This window comes from Scylla paramamosain, chromosome 27, assembly GCF_035594125.1.
Source record: "Scylla paramamosain isolate STU-SP2022 chromosome 27, ASM3559412v1, whole genome shotgun sequence".
Taxonomy (NCBI): Eukaryota; Metazoa; Arthropoda; class Malacostraca; order Decapoda; family Portunidae; genus Scylla; species Scylla paramamosain.
In genome coordinates, this window is record NC_087177.1 from 15,324,309 (window position 1) to 15,348,571 (window position 24,263).

Genomic DNA, 24,263 nt, shown 5'->3' on the forward strand with positions numbered 1-24,263 from the left:
GAGAGGGTGTCAATGTATTGCCACTCTGCATCACTCCTGCTAAGTACACTATTTCCTATTTTGCACTTTGTTATGCTCCATCTATGTAAGACTTTCTTTTATCATTCAAAATGCCTCAATTATAATTAAATGAATTTCTAATTTTGGTGCACACATTATGCAAGACTGCAAGCACAATAAATTCCCTTCCTGACTATTCAAATTATTTCTTACTCCATTTAAGACAACTCTGGGTCTAGTGTACATTATTGGTGCTCTCTCTTTTCTATCTCTTAACACTCCTGGTGAGCAAGAATGGACAGCCTCATCTAGTACTCCTCACCTGAGACCAGCAGCAACAGAGCCATGATGCTCCTCCACCAGGTAAATAGGATGGCTCAGACCACATTGCCTGAGACGGAACTTCTGCTCCCTGAAACGTCCGTCCTTGATGCTGGCAGCAAGATCATCCATCCTTTTTCGTTCCACTACCACTGGCAGCACCAGCTCTCTTGCTTCCTGCTGGAAAATGCTGCATTAAGTAGGCTACTATAAAATACAAAAAAGTTAAAGGTAGATGGTGCAGATGAAAGACTGGCTGACAGCTTGTTTTATTAAGAGTGTTCAATCTGTCTGTCTGTCTGTCACATGTTTTCTAAGAAATTAAGTTTGATTTTGGGGATAACATTAATGGTTCTCAACACAGAATGGATAATGTCTGTACAAAATATCAAAATTTAAAAATTTTGCCAGAAAAGTCATCAGCAAGATCTCATATTTCAACAGGCACAGTAAGAAAGCACAAAGAGTAGTATGGAGAGGAGTTTCCAGATCATATCCTTCTACTTTCTCAAAATTATCTTTCTTACCTCAAACTACACTTTTTCTGAATGGCACAATCTGTTATTTTTCTTTAAAACTTTTCTTTACAGCTTTGCTGCAAATATTAACATACATAAATTATGTTACACTTCATGAATAAATCCAGGCATTTGATTGCTACCCTATATCTACCTGATACCTGTTCTTAAGAAATCCCCAACAATGAATGGCTACAAAAGAATGCTCCATTTGTTTGTGCCCATGATGTACTTTTTTTCTCACATACTTTGGCACTCTGTTCTCCCATTTCAATGAGGGTCTTCCTCCTGCACTGCTACCACATCAACCATACACATGTGCCATCTTATTGATTTTATTTACTGCATTTGATTATTATGATTGGCAATGCTGTTACCAAGTTGGGGTGCACTTAACTTTACTAAGTTATCATGTACTCTCCAGTGGTGAGCATCAAAGGCAAATTTTATATCTATGTGAATATCATTATCTTCCTCTAATTCTGACTTGTTAGAAATTGTATGTAATGCAGGAGAAACTTGTTTCTTTGTCATATTGTAATAAAACTGATGGATCAACATGGGCATAAGGTTTGCTACAAATATTTTCAAACCTTTGTGGAGACTCCCAGGTCTGTGACAAGTGATGCCTGATTCTCCTGGCAAACCCAAAGGTAGTCCCCTACGTGAAGCTTCCGAATACTGTACTTCACACCATTCCTTTTGAGCTCAGAGAGAATGATGTCCTTGTTACTGGGCTGGACTCCTGATGATCTGCAAAGAATCAAGCAAACAGGTCAACTATGTGCTGTGTTCATGAGTGGTTTATGCAATGGCTGTACTGTAATCAACTGGATATATGGGGTGTTACAGGAAGAGTGACAACATTACACCAATTTTATCAGTGAATAGTCGAGGGAAAATATAAACAGCATACTTAAATAGTTTGCTGAATTAAGCATAGAAACTAGGATAGGAGAGCACTGAAGGAAGTATAACACAAGAACAATGCTGTGCTAGAAATGATAAGGAAAAGGATGCAAACCTTGGGTCCAAAAGAATTAGAGAAGAAAGGGAAAGGCTCATTATGGTGTAGGCCATGAACTACCAAACCAATAAATAAGTAAATGTCAACAATTTAAATTTTGGATAAGGATGAAATCAGTAATATAAAACCTCATGTCATAACCTGAATAAATCTGAAGAAAAGATGTAGAGAAATGCTTGTGGGCATAACAGTAAAGTCCTCTCTATACCAGAAATAATTTTTCAGAACCAAACAAAAATTTGCAAACTGTTTTCAAACAATTTTTTATGGATATTTGTTTCTCATCCAGAATGAAAAACACTGTGTGTGTGTGTGTGTGTGTGTGTGTGTGTGTGTGTGTGTGTGCAGGTGAGATGATAGATTAATACCTGCATGACCAGCATGAGGCTTGCAGTGCTAGCATCATGTGGCTGGTAAGAGGAAAACTCCTGAACTTACTGAGCTGGTTCATTCAGCCGTAGCATTGTGGAATTTAACCTCTGTACACTATGAGAATAAGACAAATGTTAGATTATTAAAACCTGATCTATTTACTTTCAGTTCTATCAGAAACAAGTCATCATGAAAATTCCATTTCTAAAAACTTCCTCAGCCATCTATTTTCTTTCTCTTGCCCTTCTGTGAGTGCATTGAAAGGTCTAAGTAAAATACAAGTTATTGTAGCAACCTCATTCACAGGCATTTTGATGACAACTGAGGTTTGGACAGAAAACAATGTTTGGAAACAGCTTGCTAATTGCACCTCAAATATTTGCAAATTGCAAACTTTGTTTTCAAACAGTGCTCACTTGTGTGGAGAGGTCTTAAGTGTGGAGATGCATGTCTGTGGATGTTTTGTCTTGAGTGTCCCTTCATGAGGGATGTTAGCCTGGTGTGAAGATAAGCATAAAAGACTGGAAGAAGCATGTAGCATAATACAACATCAGTTTAGTGAAATAATGTTTTTTTTTTATGTATGGATATCATCACTGCCATTATTAATTTTAAAAACAGGTTTCATATTTAAATGGGTTAGTCTCAGTCAACTGATGGTACCCTCCCAAGCTTCATAGTTGTATGTAACTGTGAAATTTCAATAAGAGGATTTGTAACTCATAAAGAGGATAGGTAGGAAGAAAATGGTAAGATTAAAGAAAGGAGACTAAAGGAGTAAAAAAAGGCCCTTAGCATTCTGTTCACTACCAAAACCTTTACAGCCTTACTTTCCACTGGTTTCAGCATTATCAATACAGAGGATGACTTCAAATTTTCCAGGTAGAAGGGTGAATGGCATGTTAAGTGATGTAGGAGTGGCAACAACAGAAGAAACAGGAACACAAGAAATGCAGGGTAGTGCTTTTTCCTTGTTCTCTGTGTGGGGTTGAGCTGTTCTTGCCTTAAGTGATGTGGCAGCTGTAGCTTCTGAACCTGATTGGATGGGTTAAATTCATCAACATTATCATTCTCGCTATTTTCTACAGAATAAAATCAGGGTCCAGACATTGACAAATAAAAAAATAAACTTTTATAAATTTACTATATTCACTTGCTCACTTATGAGCACTTCATGCCACTTAAGTAATGTGGACAATACCTGATGGGTGCTGAGAAAGACCATATTTCTGAGGTTTAGTTATGGCTTGCCTGTAGGTAGTTGCTGATGGGGATACATGGGGCTGGGCAGCAACCTTGTTCAGTCCCATACACTGGTCTGGGGCACACTCATTAGACAGGTAGGCATAAATAAACCCTGCAGGAGCAGTTCTGTGGAGGAGAGTAAGCTTATTCTCAGAGGTAAAGCATTTACCACTAGTATGGCACTCCAAGTTGTTTTCTTGCACTCACTGCACCTACTATACTCATATCTACTCTTAAAGCTATCTTATCATTCTTTCTACAAGGCTAAACCACCTTAGAGTCATGGGTTTATCCACCCTTAGAGAAAGGTCCTACAGAGAATACTGAATATTAGACTTAGACACACAGAAGGATGTTATTACTATGATCCATCCACATCCAAGGCCAAGTATCATCTGCTTATATTAGTCTAAAGGCATAAATTTCCTTCCCACCTCACAAACAACAACCACTCTCTCACCGACTTTATAGCATACAGTGTTTGTTTGTCTCAAAGTAAAGGGAAAGAATGGGCATATCCACCAAAATAAGCTCAGAGGAGTAAGGTGATGAGTTCACTATCTATTAAATAAAGATATACCACTGCGGTATGAGGACATGCTTACTTTTCATCAAGTTTAAGAATGGCAAGTATAATGTGGGAAAAAGGAGGAACTTATCATACACCAAGTTAAGTACAATAACTTGCATTGGAAGGGATCATTATACATTAATCAAATCACAGCTGGTATGCAGATGGTTGAAGCTAAGTTAGGCCCTAACCTGGTGTGGTCCATTCGGTAGTGAAGATCAGACTCTTGCAGATCTGAGGCAATGCACTTAATTAGGAACCCTAGAAAGCCATCTTCCTCCACAGTGACTGCTGCACGGTCCTTGACAGGAGTCTCTGTGCCCAGGATTGTCACATAGCTGAACCTTGTCCCATCTGTACCATCATGATGAAAATATGTACACAGCATTAGCTTCATGTTTAGGAAGCCAAAGAGCAGTGAATTAAACTTTATAGACCATATTATACTCTATATCCACACCATTCTCAAGTCCTGATCACTCTGCATCACCAACAGCTGCTTAATTCATTTTGCCACATTTCACTAAAAGATAGTAAGATAACAAAAAATATAAAGCACAAGAAATGTTGTAATGTGAAAGGAAAGTCTTCTACACACACACAAAAAAAAAAAAATAAATAAATAAATAAATATAAAAATAAATAAATAAATAAAAAAAAAAATAAATAAATAAATGAATAAATAAATAAAATAAATAAATAAAATAAATAAATGAATGAATATATAAATAAAAATAAATAAATGAAATAAAAAAATAAATATAAAATAAATAAAAATAAATAAATAAATAAATAAATAAATAAAATAAATAAAAATAAATAAACAAAATAAATAAATTAATGAAAAAAAGTAAATATATATAAATAAATTAATTAATTAATAAAATAAATAAACAAATTTAAAGAACCTGGAAACACACACACACACACACACACACACACACACACACACAGACAAGTACTTTGATGGAGTCCCATATAAACTTAGTAAGATATCATACAAATAAAGTACAAGAACTAAAATAAACAATTTAATAATTTAATTGATCAATTAATAGACAGCCTAATACAGATATACACATCACAAAATCAGATCTTCTTATCCCTAAGTAAGAGCATTACCTGAAGGACTTGAAAGTGACTTAATTACTGAATGTCCTCTGGGGCCACAGGCATCCTTGTCCTCCACTCCTTTCTGTTTAGAGTTTGACTGAGGTGACTGAGTTAATGACGGCATGCTGCAGGAAAGAGAGCTGTTTGCCTCTTCCATTCCACCATCACTATCATCATCATCACTGGAGGAGGAAAGAGTGTGGATGGGGATGGAGTGGATGGAGGACCTTTCCTCAGTTTCCTTTATGCCCATTGAGGCAGCTGCTGGTGGATCAACACACTCCATTGGATCAATACTTTTCTCTGCTCTTTCTAACTTGAGTGCCAGAGATTTCCCTTCCTCGGTTATGCTAAACCTGAAATTACATTCTTTTCAAGTTTACTTAAAAACATAAGAACATAAGAAAATAAAAAGATATAACAATGCTGTTATTATTTATCATTTATTTATTCTCTGATGCTTCTTGTCCCTATTTTGTTTTGGCGGGATCTCTCTGTGGCACCCTCCTGTGGACTTTGTCCCACAATCAGTTGGTTGCTGTCAAATTTTGGGAGAAATACCCGAGACCCAGACTCGGGTATTTATATAATATGCAGTAGCTTTTGTACAACTGTGTTTCCCTGACCATCCAACAGTACCTTGGGCACTACAACTACATGTATATAGCTTACAAAGCAAGTAAAACTAGAACACATGGTGGTAACAGCAGGATGGAGGGTTCGCATGCCTGTCTCCTCCTGCCTGCATGCCCTGCCTGCTCGCCAGCTACTCCAGCCTCTGTTGCTACCTTGGCCATTCTTCTGGGCTATCTGCTACTGTTACACTATCATGTCTACGGTGTCTTCTTTAGCTGCTTCAGGGCTTCCATCAAGCTTTCTCCTGCCTGCCTGCCCATCAGCCTGTGTTCCTGTACAACTCTAAAAGCTGTCAGTCCATAACAGACAGATGCATCTCACCTGCTAAAGCTACTGTTCCTGTCCTTTCAAGATGACTCTTCAAGCCATCACTGATGCATCTTGCCTGCTATAGCTGCTATTCCTGTTGTTTCAAGGCTAGGGCTTCTCAGCTGTCAGTCTTCACTTTAATATTGCATCTCAATTGTTCCAATGCTGTTGTTTCTGTTACCACTGAGTGGGTGAAAGACCGCCGAGTGGATGAAAGTTGTTGTTGAGCAAGTGAATGCTAAATAATATGATCTGTCTTATGAGAGTTGAAGTGAACTAGTATATGAAGCATGGGTAACACTAAGGAAACTAAGTTATTAGAGTAGAGATTATGGAAACTGAATTCATTATAGTAGTTAATCACAGTAGTAAAGATGTGTGAGAGGAACTAGCTGTGGAGAGCTTAGCTGAAGAGAGGTAGTGAGAGTTGTGTTTACATGGTAAAGTTGATGACATGGCACAAAGGGTAGATAAGACACAGAGGGATCTCTGTAGAGGAATGAGTCATCCAGGAACTATTGCTGACCTAAGGGTAAGATGGGCAGGCATGAGGTGCCGAGGGCCAGCAGGAACAAAGCCCGGAGGGACAGATTCCTTTGTACCACCACTGAGTTAGGGTGTGACTACTCCAGGAGAGATCAGACCTCTACAATACAGACACAGGTGTTGCTTGGTGACAGGCATCCTTAAGACCTCAAACACGTGAGTTCCACATCTGTATTACGAGCGATTGATTGCCCTAATTAGTATAATTCATAATTAGTGATACGTTATGTTGATACAGTATGTAATAGTTAGTAGTAGCTACGCACGTCTTATGTTTATTATGTATGTCTTCAGGTTTGACCAAATGCAATAAATGATTTGTGTCACCGTGTGGGTCTAAAATCCTTTAGCTGCCTTCGGGCAGCTACAGTTTCTGTCACTTCAAGACTAAGGACTTCTCAACTGTCAGTCTCCACATCATCGCCATGTGTGTTATTAGTGCATTACTCTAATATTTTTGCCAGTGCAGTTATTTTTGCAATTTATTTGGCATAGAAATGCCATATTTTCCTTGTTTGAGATACCCAGTGATGTCATTGTTTGTGTTATTTCCTCATGACTTAAACAGATAAGTACAATTTACATATTTATACACTTTATCATTTGTGTCTTTTGTTTACACACATTTATTTATTTTGTTTGTGACCTGCATGTCACTCAGTGTCACCTCATGTTTTGTTTGCTGACAGCCTGCAGCTATTGTGTAGCCAAGCAATATAACAGTGCTGTTATCATTTATCATTTATTTACTCTCTGATGCTTCCCATCCCTGGTTAATTTTGGCAGGATCTCTCTGTGGCGTCCTCTCATGCACCTTGTCCTGCACTCAGTCCCAGTTGAGTCTGGCCTAGCCTTGGGGGTCAGACCTGGTGGCTGGCACTCACCTGTACCTACCCAGTATCTTTATATGACAGCCTTTGTATACATGTGTATCCCTGGCACCCTCTGCAGCATCCTGAGCACACCATGGGCAACCCTCAACAACCACTACAAGCAACTAACAAGCATACAAAACAAGCTAAAACTTGTACAAGTGGCAAGAAGCCAACAGGCCTACACGTGCCAGTTAATGTATGAAACATACCTACCTATTTCCACCTATAATCCCATCCATAAATTTGTCTACTCTCCTTTTAAAGCTCCCTAATGACTCAGCACTAACAACCTGATTACTGAGTCCATTTCACTTATCTACCCTGCTATTTGAGAACCAATTCCTTAATATTTCTTTCTTGAACTGAAATTTTTCAAGCTTGAGCCTATCATTTCTTGTTCTGTCTTGATTACTGATCCTGAGAATATTGCTTATGTCACCCTTGTTGTATCACCTTTACCTACAAGAATGAGCAAGTGTGCTGCCAGCCTTTTCCCATACAATTAATTATGAGTAATGTACAAACACATAAACATGAATATTTGTCAGTCATAAATCATTTTTGAATATGCCCTACAGCTTACCTGGGAGGATGACTCTGGCGAAGAATAAGGCCCTTCTTGACCAGTGTTTTCATGGATGACCAGCCAGTGTAGTAAGAACCCTTATGATCTGGCTTTGACAGAGATACATCACATAATGGTTGAGCAGCTGTCACTAACTCCTCTTTCTTCATGAACCCTGATAGGCATAAGGGCAGAAAAAAAAAAAAAAAAAAAAAAAAAAAAAAAAAAAAATAAATAAATAAATAAATAAAAAATAAATAAATAAAAAATAAATAAGTAAACAAATAAATAAATAAATAAATAAATAAATAAATAAATAAATATATATATATATATATATATATATATATATATATATATATATATATATATATATATATATATATATATATATATATATATATATATATATATATATGTATAAACTATCACATACTTCTGGTTGTATGCACACTGTATTTACTTAAATCTTCCTTTACTCAACTTTATGAAGGAGTATGGTACAGTGCAAGGCTCTGAGGCCTCTGTTATGGAGAAATGAATGTGATATTTTCAATCTTACCACAATATAAGCTCATGAAGTTGCCTGTCTTGTGCAATAGGTAATGCAGTGATTAAGCCTTAATATCACTTTATTGATAAATAAATGTAGAAAACGATAAATATATAACAATGATAATACTGTAAGAATATTTTCACTTACCTTGGTAGTGTGGAAGAAAACAGGCATGGTGGAGAGTCATCAACATAGCATAGGCAGCAGATCTTACCACAGGAATGTAACAGTTCTTAGTTCTGCCCCTCTTCTTTCTCTGGGTTTCCTCATTGCCAGGCTGCAGTGAAACAAGGGTATTATGAGCTGTCAAAAGTGAGAGAGCCAGTTCATCTTTTCTTCCTACTATCAAGTCACCTCATATCTGTTTTTCTTATATCATCTCACACAATCTTTCATTCACCATACATCCCCTTTCTTCCACACTTTCACCACTTTCAAATCCACATCACTTCCTCCATTATACTCAGCAGTGCCTTTCTGAAGCTCTCAAAAACCTCCACAATGTTAACACTGTCTTTCATTTTCATTCATTAAACACTTGTTTAGTCACTCCCTCTCATATTCCTGTCTTATTCCTCCATTCTTGAATCTTTCAAACCTAAGCCTCTTTTGTGCAACCAGTGTACAGACAGCTCCGTATTTGATGAAGTAGCCTTCCTGCTCTTACTTTTAGCTGAAGCAAATCATGTCAACTCAAGGGATTTTAGTAGGTAAATATCATTGCCCAGAAGTTTGTGCCATGTAAACCAAGCCATATCTCCTTTCTCAATCCCACTCCATATTTGCTTCTCCATCTCAACTCCCTCCTTATTTTTACATTTCTCAATACCCTTCCTTCATTTCCTTTACATTTCTTCATCTTAGCTGCCCCACCCCCCTCTCTCTCTCTCTCTCTCTCTCTCTCTCTCTCTATATATATATATATATGTATATACATATTAACTAATTTGATATCATAAAAAATATTCCCTCTGTCTCTTTCTCTCTGCCAACTGAGAATATTTCATATAAATAAAAAGAGTAAAAATCCTAATATCTGTGACTCCTTTGTTACAATTCTTATGGCAGGGCAGCATCTATCTTTTACCTAAACATTCATGATAGTATATGCAACAAACAAGCACACACGCACAAACACACACAGACAACTTATTTTTTTTCCACGCAACTGCGACTTCTGCCATGAAAGATTCTGGGTGTGCCAGTGACTTGAATGCCTGTCTTGAATGTCTGTCAGATCACTGATGGCTACCTTAATCAAGTCACACTTTGTTTGACTGCCATTCCCACATTTGAACAAGAAGCGCCATACTAGGTGGAAGAACAATCCCCCCTTGGGGGGAATGACAGGGTAGTGGGTTAAAACCAGCACTACTCACACCTACTGTCCTTTAAGCCGGCATAGGTGATGCAAAACTTATCTACCAGGCTCTCACCCGATAAGATTCCAGCCGAGGACGCCACCCTCAGACCAGGTGGTTGGCTACCTTCCACAAGGCCTGGTGCAGTATGAAACATCATTAGCAAGCGTAACACCTCTTGTGAGAGCGCCTCTAACCTTCAGAACGGACACAGAGGCTCTATGCCCGGCCCTCAGGCCAGGTTGGGGATTGGTACTGCATCTGCACTATGTACCCCTAATTAAAGCCATAAACCCGCTGGGCTTTTGACAGGAAGAGCACTGCCGTCCCTCCAGTGGGCCACTATCCCGGAAACAGCAGCGTTACTACTGTAGCCCAGGCTAAGTGGGTTTGGCGCTGGGCTCAGCAAATCACACTGCTGGCTCCCAGCCAAATGGGATAGAGAACCCAAAAGAGCAGGAAGACTCCAGATTAGTGAGGCTGTTCTGGGAACCAAAGCCTGATGGTACCCAATTGCTCTATGACTGTTTGATAAAGAAGGATGGAATATTGTCCATCTCCCCACCTCATGCCTTGTATATATATATAGCTTAGGAAAGGCAGTGGTGAGAGGTCAACATTCCCTTGGATCTATGGATTAGATACTGGAAAGCAAGGAAAAATAAAAGCTGTAAGATGGTGTCCTGCCATTAGAATTCTAAAGGAGTCATAGATATAAGATTTTTACTCTTTTCATTTCTATGAAATCTTGAGAGAGAGAGAGAGAGAGAGAGAGAGAGAGAGAGAGAGAGAGAGAGAGAGAGAGAGAGAGAGAGAGAGAGAGAGAGAGAGAGAGAGAGAGAGAGAGAGAGAGAGAGAGAGAGAGAATGATAACAAGTATTGCTTTTGTTAGAAATACAGTTAAGAATCCCTTATCTGAAATTTGTAGGACTGAAAATGTTGTGGATTTCAGATTTTTCCAGTTTTTGAATAATTTTATTTGGGTTTATAAAATGGGACAGCTTGAGGATGGCAGCCAAGTCTAAACATGATATCCATTTCCATTTCATAATACAGCTCATACATACACCCTGAATGTCGTCTTACAATGGCTGCAAAAAATATTGATGAAGTGTAAACGTGACAGCATGCTCACAGAGCAAAGCTTCAATGCTCGATTTATAGCCATGGATGGTATCAAACAGTGCAAATTGTCACGCAATGCAACTTGCATGCCCTAAAGATGCTATGCTCAATTTTTAAATTACTGAGAGATTGTAAGGCACAGTCAAGGGAGATGTCTCTCCTATACTCCCCTACCTGTTTCCCCCATGCTGCTACCTTCTCATTTCATTGCTCACAATTAATTCTTCTTTCATTATAAATAATCCTGGCAAGTTTAACAATGAAGAGAAGAGTGTTGTGATGGCCTTTGTTTGAGAGGAGCTTGGTAGTTGTGAGACTGAAAGGAAGATCAGAGATAGCCGTGACACAGGCAGTGGAGGCTGCACTGGCACTGGGAATAGCCGAGTCACTCCAGAGAAAGGCTCTGGGCGAAAAAAGAAGACATAAAGGAATAGTAAGTTGATAGGACATGTGCCTTGTAAAAACTGAGTTGCTGTGCCCTCTTTCTCTTGATCAGAAGAGGCTTGTGAGCTGAAAGGTGACATGGAGTAAGAACTCTTCCAAGTGCTAGTGGAGCCTTTACCACCTGTAGATGCGTGGTCACTAGGTGTGGCACCTCGCACCTATAAGCCACATTCACGATCACAGGTGAGCAGTGCGAGTGAGAGGTCGCTCGCCACTGGTCAGCTCATGGCCCAGCCGAGCGTGCAGGAAATCGCTTGTGATTGGTCCCTGTTTCCATCGCCCTGTCTCCCGTGATCCAGATCACGGGTGAGCAATGCGCGCGGGAAGTTGCTTGTGATTGGTCCTTGTTTCCATCACCCTGTCTCTTGTGATCTGCCTGTAATCTATATATTTGCCTGTTTTGTCCAAATAAACCAGTTTCTGAGTTGTCGCCATTCATCTCGCTGTCCTCTCCAGTTTACAGAATAGTAGCGGCTCACTACAATGGTGACCCCGGAATGACTCTCTTTCCATCGGTGTCTTTTCAACCTAAAGCATGCAGTCTGACAGCATCTTGCCACCCACCTCCCCTCCAGTCGCAGCAGCACAGGTCAAGCTCCCAACCTTCTCAGTGATCGACACACCTACGTGATTCCGGCGGGTGGAGGTGCAATTCTGCCTAAAGAAAATTACTAGCTCTGCAACCCAGGTTGACCACATCCTCGCGTCCCTCCCTGAAGAACTCTATCCTTGCATTTCAGAGAGGCCAATATCCAAGGGCGACACTGCCATTGAATACAGTGATCTCAAGACCTTCCTCCTACAGTGCTTCACTCCGTCAGCAGCATCGCCAGTAACACAGCTCCTGCAACTTTCCAAGCAGCCCCTCTGTGACCAGAGGCCTTCCAAGGCCCTCTTCGAGATGAAAGCACTGGCAAGACTTTCCCCAGCAGCCGATGGATCAAAAAGGAAACTGGACCTGCTGCAAGCCCTGTGGCTTCTCCACCTATCAGAATCCATTTGTGCAGTCATACCCAATGCAGAGGAGATGGACGAAGACGAATTGCAGCAGATGGCGGACCGCTTGAACAATGCACAGGCTGCAGCGGGCTGCCACATTAACGCTGTGCCCTTTATCACATCGACAGCACCCCCCTGCAGGAGGAGATTGACATTGCAGCAGTCAACAACGCTCCAGTGTGTGCCCGTCAGCCTCTCGTACAACAACAACACAACCCTTGGCCACAACCATGACAGCAGCAAAACAGTGGAAAGTTCATCAATGGCCTGTGCTATTTTCACACTAGGTTTGGTCCTGATGCCAGGAACTGCAGAACTAGTTGTACCTAGCCAAAGAACGTGTAAGTCAGCCGCCACCTATTGTGGCAGCCCCTGGTGGCACCACTACTTTTTTCTGCATGACCCCATAAATGGCGTCCACATCCTGGTGGACACCAGAACTGGCCGATCCCTCCTGCCAGCCTCTCAATGGAGGAAGCCCCACCTACCACAGCTGATAAGCAGACTTATGGCACCCAATGGCACACTGATTCAAACGTACAGCTGCCAGCACCTCAACGTCCGCATTGGCAACCACACATGTGGAAGGAACTTCGTGTTGGCCGACGTAACCCACCCTCTCCTCGGTGCAGATTTCCTGGCCAACTACCTGCTCCTCATCAACATCTCCAGTGCCAGGTTGCTCGATACAGTTTCTCTAGCCACCACTCCCATCGCAGTTGCCCCAGACAACCTTGCCATTCAGGTGATTGATGCTACGGATGACTTTTCACACTTCCAAGACTCCTACCCAGACGTATTGAAGCCCATGCTTTGTCTGAAGGTTCTGGTCAAGCACGGCATCTATCACCACATCAAAACATCTGGCCCTCCAGTGTTCTCAAGGTTTCATCGGTTGTCACCCAACAGACCCGTCATGGCAAAGCAGACTTTTGCAGAGTTGGAGTGCCTAGGCATCTGTCAAAAGGCGCCAAGTCCCTGGGTGTCCCCTTTGCACATAGTGATGAAAAAAGATGGTTCTCACCGACCCTGTAGGGACTATAGATGCCTCAATATGCGGACAGAACTGGACCACTACCGACTGCCTCACACTGCTGATGTCACCTCTTTCCTCCATGGTGCCAAGATCTTCTCCAAGCTAGACTTACTGAAAGGGTATTACTAGGTACAAGTGCATGTAGAAGACATCCCCAAAACTGACGTCACCATGCCCTTTGGTACATTTATCATTAACTACAGCTGTTTTGGCCTCAGAAATGCCGGAGCCATGTTCCAGCTGATGATGGCCGGCATCTTGGGCGATTTGCCCTTCTGTGTCTGCTACATCGATGACATCCTCATCTACTCTTCCTCCACACAAGAACACCTGCAACACCTCTCTACAGTGTTAGACCGCCTGCAGCAAAACGGCCTGGTAGTGCATTACGACAAGTGTGTTTTCAGTGTCAGAGAGGTGGACTTCCTGGGGTACCGCCTCTCTCCAGCAGGTGTTTCACCTCTCCCAGTGAAGGTTATGGCAATCTAGTGATTCCCCACACCTACCACGGTCAAGGCCCTGCAAGAGTTTGTTGGATTGGTGAATTACTACCACTGTTTCCTGCTGGGTGTTGCATCCATCATGGCCCCATTATACGGTGCACTAGCTGGGAAACCTAAAGACTTGACATGGGGCAGCCTACAAGCAGAAGCATTTCAGAAGGCCAAGGAAGCTCTCGCCATAACAGCTCTCCTCGCTTTCCCGATCCTGGGGAAGCCCCTCCTCCTCACCAAAGACGCCAGCAACGTTGCCATCAGAGCTGTCCTCGAGCAGCTTGTCCAAGGACGGCCCTGTCCCCTGGGCTTTTTTAGCTGTAAGCTACTGAAAGCTGAGAGTAACTACTTGACCTTCGATCGTGAACTCCTTGCCATGCATCAAGCCGTCTGTCATTTCTGCCATTTCCTTGAAGGCATCACCTTCACAATTCAGACTGGCCACATTCCCCTTGTGCACGCATTCACAAGACAAGCTGATGCATGGTCCCTCTGCCAGTGCTGTCATCTCTCCGCCATTGCTGAATTAAAACTGCTCCCTTCGCCACCTGCTGGGTAAGAAGAACCCGGTAGCCTACGCCCTCTCCAGAGTCCCCATTGATGCTGTACAGTTAGGCCTTGACTACAACCAACTTGCCAGGGAGCAGGAGGAGGACCCGGAGACAGTGGCCTGTAGAACCTCCATCACCTCCCTCACTTGGAAGGACATCCCCATGGACAAGGAATGTACCACAATCCTCTGCGACATCAGCACCGGTCGACTGCGCCCATGGATACCAGCCCCTCCGCTGCCATGTGTTCCACCTCATCCATGGCTTATTGCATCCTTCTCAACATGCGACAGCACGCCTCCTGAGGCAGAAGTTTGTGTAGCACAGCATCTCCAGAGACACAAAGGACTGGGTTCGAGCCTGCACTGCATGTCAAGCCTCCAAAATTCAAAGATACACTTTCATCAGCTGCAGAGACATTTTGGCCACATCCATGTCGATGTAGTGGGTACCCCACCTCCTTCAGGACATCGCTACCTTTTCACTATCATCGACTGTTCAATGAGATGGCCTGAAGCTGTACTGATGTCTGACACCACTTCTGCATCCTGCTCTGTAGCCCTGCTCTCTGGGTGAATTTTGAGATTTGGCATCCCCGACCACATCACGTCTGACCGAGGCACCTCTTTCACTTCACAGATATAGACGTCCCTGGGTGAGCTGCTGGGCATTTCCATCCATCACACCATGGCTTATAACCTGGAGGCTAACGGCATGATGGAGCGTTTTCACAGAATCCTAAAGGCAGCTCTGATGTCCCAATGCAGTAACCTGATTAAGTTTTCGCAGCTTCCCTGGGTTCTCCTCGGCCTTCGTACAACTCCAAAGGAAGGGCTCGATGTTTCACCATCAGAGATGGTTTACAGTGACCACCTCGTGGTCCCTGGTGAATTCTTCCCCGAAAGCATTCCTGCTGCAGGTCAAGGGTACTGATTATTGGGTCTTGATAGATCGCATAGATAAAGCCAGCTCATCTCCAGGACGATGACCCTCCTCCAGTACGGTTCTCCAGGGTGGGGTGCCTGTTCTTGCATGCCCCTAAGCATCTTTGCTGAGGGTGGCGGGCGGGGAGTATTGTAGATGCATGGTCACTAGGTGTAGCACCTCGCACCTACAAGCCACATTCAAGATCACGGGTGAACAGTGTTAGCGAGAGGTTGCTTGCTATTGGTCAGCTCATGGCCCAGCCGAGCGTGCGAGAAGTTGCTTGTGATTGGTCCGTGTTTCCATCACCCTGTCTCCTGCTATCCAGACAACAGGTGAGCAATGCGTGCAGGAAGTCACTTGTGATTGGTCTGTGTTTCCATCACCCAGTCTCCTGTGATCTGCCTGTACTCTATATATTTGCCTGTTTTGTCCGAATAAACCAGTTCCCGAGTTGTTGCCATTCATCTCGCTGTCCTCTACAGTTTACAGAATAGTAGTGGCTCACTACACACCCATGTGACAGCTGCTCCTAATCTTCCTTTCAGTCTGACACTTACTGATTCCCTCTTGAACAAATGCCATCATAACAGTCTTTTCTTTGTTGTTAAGCTTGCCAGGACCCATTATAAAGTAAAAAGAATGAAATGTGAGCAATAAAATGAGGTCATGGCATGGGGGTCAATGATTCAGAAACTAAGCATAGCATCTTCCCTGCATGCTAGTTGCCATGGGTGGCAATTTGTCACTTATTCATATCTCCAGTGGCAGTAAATTGACCACTGGAGCTTTGGTCTATGGGCATGCTGTCATGTTTACAATTCATTTTTTTTTTTTTTGGTGTAAACCTTCCCACGACTTGTGGAATTTTCCATTTGTGATGTGTCATGACACAATTAAAAATTTTAGGATTTTGGAATTTCAGATAAAGGATTTTCAACTGCATATGCAGGAGAGAGAGCTGTCTGTATATACATCAAAGTTAAACCACTGAAGACAAGTAACCTTTACTAATGACTGTGATGTGGGAATGGCACCAATTGTTGGGCTATTTGCTTTTTTCCTATGCCTCTTTCTTGGTGTTTCCTTAATCTGAAAAAAAAAAGACTTTGCTTAGAAAAAATACAGACATTCAAGGAATATGATGTTGTGTTCGGACTAATTAGAAGACTATGAAGGGCGATGCAAGAAAGAAACACACTTCTTGTGAATTGTGCATATTTTCCTTGCTTTTGTCTTCCTTGGGTAACTATGATCATTGTCACAGAGATAAAGGCAAGATACAGTGATCCCTTATTATTCACAGGGGTTGGGTAATAGACACACCTGTGGATAAGGAAAATCCATGGAAAATTAGTGCCCCCCCTTAAGAATAACCCTGTTTAAGTAAAGAAAACTACATATAAATAGTTGTAAAAAGTTTATTTATCAATTAACTAAAAAAAAAAAAAAAAATTAAATAAATAGAATAAAAATAAATAAATAAATAAATAAAATAAATACATAAATAAATAAATAAGGAAAAAAGTGGCGAACACTTGTACGTTACCTCTCATTGCCTCATCTGTTATTTTTATTTGTGGTTGGTAGCAATCAGTGTAAAAATGAAACTGTAGAAACTGAAACTGTAGTTAATGAGAGATGGCTGTAAACACACAGAATATAAATGTGGAATAGGCAAATGATAAAATACTATAGTATGTAAAGAACAAGTGATATCATTTAGTACCCCCATGAATTTGTGGTGGAAAGTACAGTGGTCCCTATAGCTGCCTGGAGGCAGCTAAAGGATTTTAGACCCACACAGTGACGCAAATCGTTTATTGCATTTGCGTCACCATGTGGGTCTAAAATCCTTTAGCTGCCTCTGGCCAGCTACAGTCAAACGTGTTTGAGGTCTTAAGGAGGCCTATCACCAAGCAACACCTGCGTCTGTATTGTAGAGGTCTGATCTTTCCTGGAGTAGTCACACCCTAACTCAGTGGCGGTACAAAGGAATCTGTCCCTCCGGGCTATGTTCCTGCTGGCCCTCGGCACCTCATGCCTGCCCGTCTTACCCTTAGGTCAGCAATAGTTCCTGGGTGACTCATTCCTCTACAGAGATCCCTCTGTGTCTTATCTACCCTTTGTGCCATGTCATCAACTTTACCACATAAACACAACTCTCACTACCTCTCTGCAGCTAAGCTCTCCACAGCTAGTTCCTCTCACACATCTTCACTACTGTGATTAACTACTCTAATGAATCCAGTTTCCGTAATCTCTACTCTAATAACTTAGTGTTACCCATGCTTCATATACCAGTTCACTTCAACTCTCATAACACAGATCATATTATTTAGCATACACTTGCTCAACAACAACAACTTTCATCCGCTCGGGGGTCTTTCACTCACTCGGCGGTAACAGTCCCCACTCATCACTGGTATTAGGGGACAGCAACCACTGCAATAAGTGAAAATCAGTGATACTTTTCTATTCTGTTCCCCTAAAGAGACCCAGAAATTACATTTCAACACTTTGCAACCTCCTAAAAAGGTCTGTATCAGCCAGTAACGTTAATGTACTGTGTTATACTGTACAGTATACAGTACAAACTGTGCACTGTAGTAAAGAAAAATACTGTATAGCTTACAATGCAACTTTGAAAAGGCTACCTAGGGAACCTCACCAACAACAACACATTGGAAAATACAGTAAACACACATCTCTTCTGTATGATACAGCAAAATACTTACACTTAAAAATGTGTAGATAGCACAAAAAGATCAAGGATGACAATGACAATGATGGGCTGAGCACAGGAGAATGAGTACACACAATGGTGTCTGTGGCTGGAGTAAGGCAGTGGAAGAGTAGTGGAATTCATGAAAAGATGCATGAAACAGTAGTGCGGGCCTGTGGGAAGTGAGGGGAGCACAGAAGGGTGCATGATTGGTGCTCGACGCAAAAAAAATAAAATGAAAATAAAAATAAATAAATAAATAAAAATGTAATAAAAAAATAAATAAATGAAATAAATAAATAAATAAATGAATAAATAAATAAATAAATAAACAAATTAATTAATTAAAATAAAAAAGAAAAAAAATAAATAAAAAATAACGGCATAAAAGGTCACCAGCAATGAGCAGGGGTCTACTGCACGAGCTATAGTGTCCCTAACTCAGTACACGTGCTTCTATCATAAGGTGAACCCCCAAAAAATACCAGTACTAAAAAATAATCATGCATATCAACACATTCCCTTCGGGAGATTCAACCTGCTCCAGGCCCTGTACCCAGGATATCAGCTGCATGTGCCAACTTTGAAATGCATCATCCACAGTCTCTTATTAATTTCCTTTTTTGATTAATTACTCACTTAGTTTGTATTATACACCATTAGATTGCTGAATCAATTGCGCTTGTTACTGAATTGTGCAATTCGCGTTTCACATCAATATTATAAAGCTTCTTTGAAAGACAAATGACTGTGTGTGTGTGTGTGTGTGTGTTTACCCTCCCAAGAATATCTTATTTTATCACCATCACCTCTTGAGAGAGAGAGAGAGAGAGAGAGAGAGAGAGAGAGAGAGAGAGAGAGAGAGAGAGAGAGAGAGAGAGAGAGAGAGAGAGAGAGAGAGAGAGAGAGAGAGAGAGAGAGAGAGAGAGAGAGTGTGTGTGAGCTGATAATTCTCCATCAGATCACACACACACACACACAATGTTCAGAGAGAGAGAGAGAGAGAGAGAGAGAGAGAGAGAGAGAGAGAGAGAGAGAGAGAGAGAGAGAGAGAGAGAGAGAGAGAGAGAGAGAGAGAGAGAGAGAGAGAGAGAGAGAGAGAGAGAGAGAGAGAGAGAGTGTGTGAGCTGATAATTCTCCATCAGATCACACACACACACACACACACACAATGTTCAGAGAGAGAGAGAGAGAGAGAGAGAGAGAGAGAGAGAGAGAGAGAGAGAGAGAGAGAGAGAGAGAGAGAGAGAGAGAGAGAGAGAGAGAGAGAGAGAGAGAGAGAGAGAGAGAGAGAGAGAGAGAGAGAGAGAGAGAGAGAGAGAGAGAGAGAGAGAGAGAGAGAGAGAGAGAGAGAGAGAGAGAGAGAGAGAGAGAGAGAGAGAGAGAGAGAGAGAGAGAGAGAGAGAGAGAGAGAGAGAGAGAGAGAGAGAGAGAGAGAGAGAGAGAGAGAGAGAGAGAGAGAGAGAGAGAGAGAGAGAGAGAGAGATGCCTTGCCACACGCACAAACACACATATACACATGTATATGCATGCGCACACACACACACACCCACACACACACACACACACACACACACACACACATGAACACAGTGTAAAGAGGTATCTAAAAACTCCAGTAATATTGAAACCACATGTTATGAAGGCATATAAGTGCACTGGTCATAATCCTGTTGCTGTTGCAAAATCAACAGTCCAAATAGATCATTGTTTTACAGCACAAAAAGAAACATTTTAATGGGAAAATATGTTCTTGGCTGTGAAATAATTTCTCAAATTATTCATTTTCTTTGCTTCAGAAAAAGTCCTAGGTTGATGATAAGCTAAATTAAAACAGGATGTTTATATATGTCCCAGGATGGGAGTATGTAGCCACCAGGGCGTATTTATACATTCCTGGATGGTAAGGGTTAATTAATATCAGAGAAGGCTGCATTTGATGACATGTAAAACAAAAAATTGTATTGGAGATTGAATTCTTACAACTGACTCATGTGCCTCCCTTGGCAAAATGATCAAATACTTCTTCCTCCCTTCCCACATGGAGACCACTCTTCATGTATGAAATGGTATAATCAGTCACAAGGAAGTTCCTCACACAGCACACGGAGAGGTCAAGCAATGGAAAAATGAACTAGTGGGACTCCTTCAGAAAGAGCAGCCCAGCACCACCACTTTGCCAACCCCTTTGCTTACTTTATACTTCACAACATCATTTTTCTGTGTTATTGTATAAATAATTATATATAGGAACATATGTGATTTTCTAGGTATCATGTAAAAAATCATACCTTGCAGGAAACATTACTTTTCACCATGTTAAAGAAGTGCAAAGCAATCCTCACTTGTCCTAAGCAGAGCAGTCTTCAGCCAGCCCTGGATCCCCTGCCCTCCCTCCCCCACAAGCCACAGGAAGGGAGGTCCACATTGTCCTTCAGGTCAGTTGTTAATTGTAAGGTTATCTATGTACTGATGGGATGGTGATGGCTGGCATGAATGCCTCCCCCTCTGAATCCTTTAGATAGATTAGCTATACACTTCATGACTGTATTTCAGAACATTACCCAATCTTATAGCTAGGGAGCAACATACTGCAGCTGCTCCTCACTTTTACTCACAGCCAACTCTACCTAGGAAAGCAAGAACATATTGGCATGGCTGTGAAACTGGAAGTTGGTGGGCTTTGAAAATGTCCCCCATATAAATCACAGAATATTTACCATAATTTCAATATATGTAATATGCACTAATTCTCTAGTTTTCAAAGTTTGTGTGATTTGCAGGAGTACCAACAGTACAAGGAGCACCCTCTCTGATGGAAGAATGGAGGAGAGTGTTTGTTAATACTATGGAAGGGAAGTGCCCTCCCTGGAAGATCCTTCCTGGAAGGGGAAAGGGTATGCTGATAATCTGGCTGATACTCTTTTAACTGTTATTAGATGTACCACCAAAACTGTATCATTATACATCATGATCCCAAAGGTATATTATGATCTGAGGTAAAGTTAATTGATATTGGGGTTAATGAAGATGCAGAAAATGAGCATCATGCTCATGAAATTAAGAAGAGAATAACATCAGGAGGATGATCAAGGCCAAGTGAATGCACTAAAGTTAGCAAAAGAGTGAAGGAAGGAAGAAGCAAAACACAAGCTGAATTCTGACTGCTTTGTCTCCTTATTGAATTAGTTCAACAAGAAGGCAAATGAGAGACAGCAGACCTATATAGCCCAATATTTTGAATGATAGCAATACATCAACTCTACTATGGCCTGAGATAGTGATAGTGACAATGAGGCAATGGACAATGATGATGGTGTGGGCATCATTATTAATGACTTCAACTTTTCAAGGTTTGGAAGAGAGAACGAAAGTGTGAGTAATGAGAAAGTGAAGGTAGGTGGAGACAATGTTAGGCACTAACCCCTCACAGCCTGGTATCAATACTCAGCCACACATACTCAAAGGCTATGCCATATATAATCTGTGATATATAATAATAATTGAAAATGACAATGAAATATTGTTGTGTTGACAATGTGAATAGTATAGGTAATTAATAAGTCTGGCTTATTAGCCTTGAACAGTTGTATGGGGCTTGGTTCATCATCCCACCAAAATGCTAGGCAGTTCTGCCACCATAATCTTATAAACTTTTGATGAATACTCATTTCAATAGTGTATGAGTAAGTCCACAACTAAGGAGGACCATCTATGATGAGGATGGCTCAAAATTAAGCCTTGAAAATTTGGGTTGTCATATATAACCAGTCCTCCAATAAGCTGTGATATATGATATCCTTTTTACATTAAACTAGATTCCCACTTTTTTAATACATTTCATGTATTTAAAAAGAAATAGATACATAAAATAATTATAAGGAAAACACAAAATCTGACTGTCCATGAAACAAAAAAAATAGTGATTGCATACATCGGTATATCTTGCAATGTGTACAAGTTAAACTCTGTACCTTATGGACCTGAGCCCAGTCTGTTGCACCGAACTCCTCCTCATGCTGTGCCAAGCGCCTGTCCAGCATCTGACAGATCTTATTGCCAAAATGAGCGAGCAGCTTGCAGTCTTGTCCAGTGTACAGTGGTAGGGGGTACAATGACAATGACTTGCGAGCCTGAAAAAAGAAGGGTACATAACCCTCGTACATAAACAAATCTAAACACAAATTTTTCTGTATCAGAATGACATACAAATATATTTTTTCAATGCTGAACAATATTTTCCTTTGACCATGAATGAGACATCTTGACCTGTTTTTATGACATATATGGGAATATAAAGGATGGGGATTTGGGGGGATTTATTCCCTGAATACTATTTAGGGTTTTTAAGAGCAGATTGTCTGGTAACACTGCTTTTTGGCAGTCCATCCATCCATGACCGATGCCACACATGTGCTGTGTCTTCTGTGGCATTACAACTTACATTACTATTCGTGTGTTTTCTTCCTGCTTTCCTGTGCCTACTAGTATGTCAGGAGAGAAGCCAATGGCCACAGCAGTGAAGATGACTGAAAAGCACAAGAGTAGCACACGAGGATTTACCTCGCAAGGATATTTGGTCAATTGCCCTTCCTTCTTTATTATTTGTCTAAAGTATTTACTATTTCATTAATATTTTCCTACATAATGCCTTTAGCAATGTTGGTTACACGGAATAATCTCTCTTTTAGGCTGACTGTGAGTACTGTACACATTATAGGTAGGATTGAGATGAAATGAAAAATTTGTTCTGAATACAAATAGCTTGAATGACTTAAATGTGTTCAGAGGTTCTTCTGTATCTGTTATATCAATTATCATCAGTGACAGGCAATATATGTTATCCATATTTATTCCTCTTGCTTGGAAGGATTGCTGATAATGATGATGGATCATATAGTTTTAACAAAAAATGTAACAAAAATATTGTACAATATTACATATGAAAATGAAATGGCAGAGACTAACAGGACACTTGGATCAGACCAAAATGATCATTGTAGTCCAAGTGAGATTAATCACCCTCTGACTGTCCTGCCACTGTATTTTTTTTTTTTTATGTAGGAGGGACACTAGCCAAGGGCAACAAAAATCCAATAAAAAAAAATGCCCACTGAAATGCCAGTCCCATAAACGGGTCCAAAGTGGTAGTCAAAAATTGAAGGATAAGTGTCTTGAAACCTCCCTCTTGAAGGAATTCAAGTCATAGAAAGGTAGAAATACAAAAGCAGGCAGGGAGTTCCAGAGTTTACCAGAGAAAGGGATGAATGACTGAGAATACTGGTTAACTCTTGTGTTAGAGAGGTGGACAGAATAGGGGTGACAGAAAGAAGAAAGTCTTCTGCAGCGAGGCCGCGGGAGGAGGGGAGGCATACAGTTAGCAAGATCAGAAGAGCAGTTAGCATGAAAACAGCAGTAGAAGACAGCTAGAGATGCAACATTGCGGCGATGAGACAGAGAGGCTGAAGACAGTCAGTTAGAGGAGAGGAGTTGATGAGATGAAAAGCTTTTGATTCCACCTTCCACCCTGTCTAGAAGAGCAGTATGAGTGGAATCCCCCAGACATGCGAAGCACACTCCATACATGGACGGATAAGGCCCTTGTACAGAGTTAGCAGCTGGGGAGGGGGGGGTTGAGAAAAACTGGTGGAGACATCTCAGAATGCCTAACTTCATAGAAGCTGTTTTGGTTAGAGATGAGATGTGAAGTTTCCAGTTCAGATTATAAGTAAAAGACAGACCGAGGATGTTCAGTGTAGAAGAGGAGGACAGCTGAGTGTCATTGAAGAAGAGGGGATAGATGTCTGGAAGGATGTGTCAAGTTGATAGATGGAGGAATTGAGTTTTTGAGGCATTGAACAATACTAAGTTTGCTCTGCCCCAATCAGAAATTTTAGAAAGATCAGAAGTCAAGTGTTCTGAGGCTTCCCTGCGTGAAATGTTTACTTCC

General features: G+C 41.2%; 1 protein-coding gene across 7 annotated transcripts in view; it reads right to left on the reverse strand.

Annotated features, from left to right (window-relative positions):
* The window catches only part of LOC135114275 (crossover junction endonuclease MUS81-like), a 37,697-nt gene that overhangs the window by 2,152 nt on the left and 11,282 nt on the right, over positions 1-24,263 (reverse strand). For 3 of the 7 annotated variants that reach the window (XM_064030152.1, XM_064030150.1, XM_064030151.1), the window contains exons 3-12: positions 22,288-22,446; positions 16,594-16,680; positions 8,802-8,931; positions 8,117-8,273; positions 5,177-5,523; positions 4,246-4,408; positions 3,440-3,609; positions 3,069-3,273; positions 1,433-1,592; positions 323-501 (exon numbers count right to left, since the gene is read on the reverse strand). In XM_064030152.1, the coding sequence (XP_063886222.1) occupies positions 323-501; positions 1,433-1,592; positions 3,069-3,273; positions 3,440-3,609; positions 4,246-4,408; positions 5,177-5,523; positions 8,117-8,273; positions 8,802-8,931; positions 16,594-16,680; positions 22,288-22,446 (1,757 nt within the window). Of the gene's footprint in view, positions 1-322; positions 502-1,432; positions 1,593-3,068; positions 3,274-3,439; positions 3,610-4,245; positions 4,409-5,176; positions 5,524-8,116; positions 8,274-8,801; positions 8,932-16,593; positions 16,681-22,287; positions 22,447-22,757; positions 22,843-24,263 lie in introns of those variants that run through there. The other 4 variants (XM_064030156.1, XM_064030155.1, XM_064030153.1 and 1 more) reach the window with 4 other exon arrangements.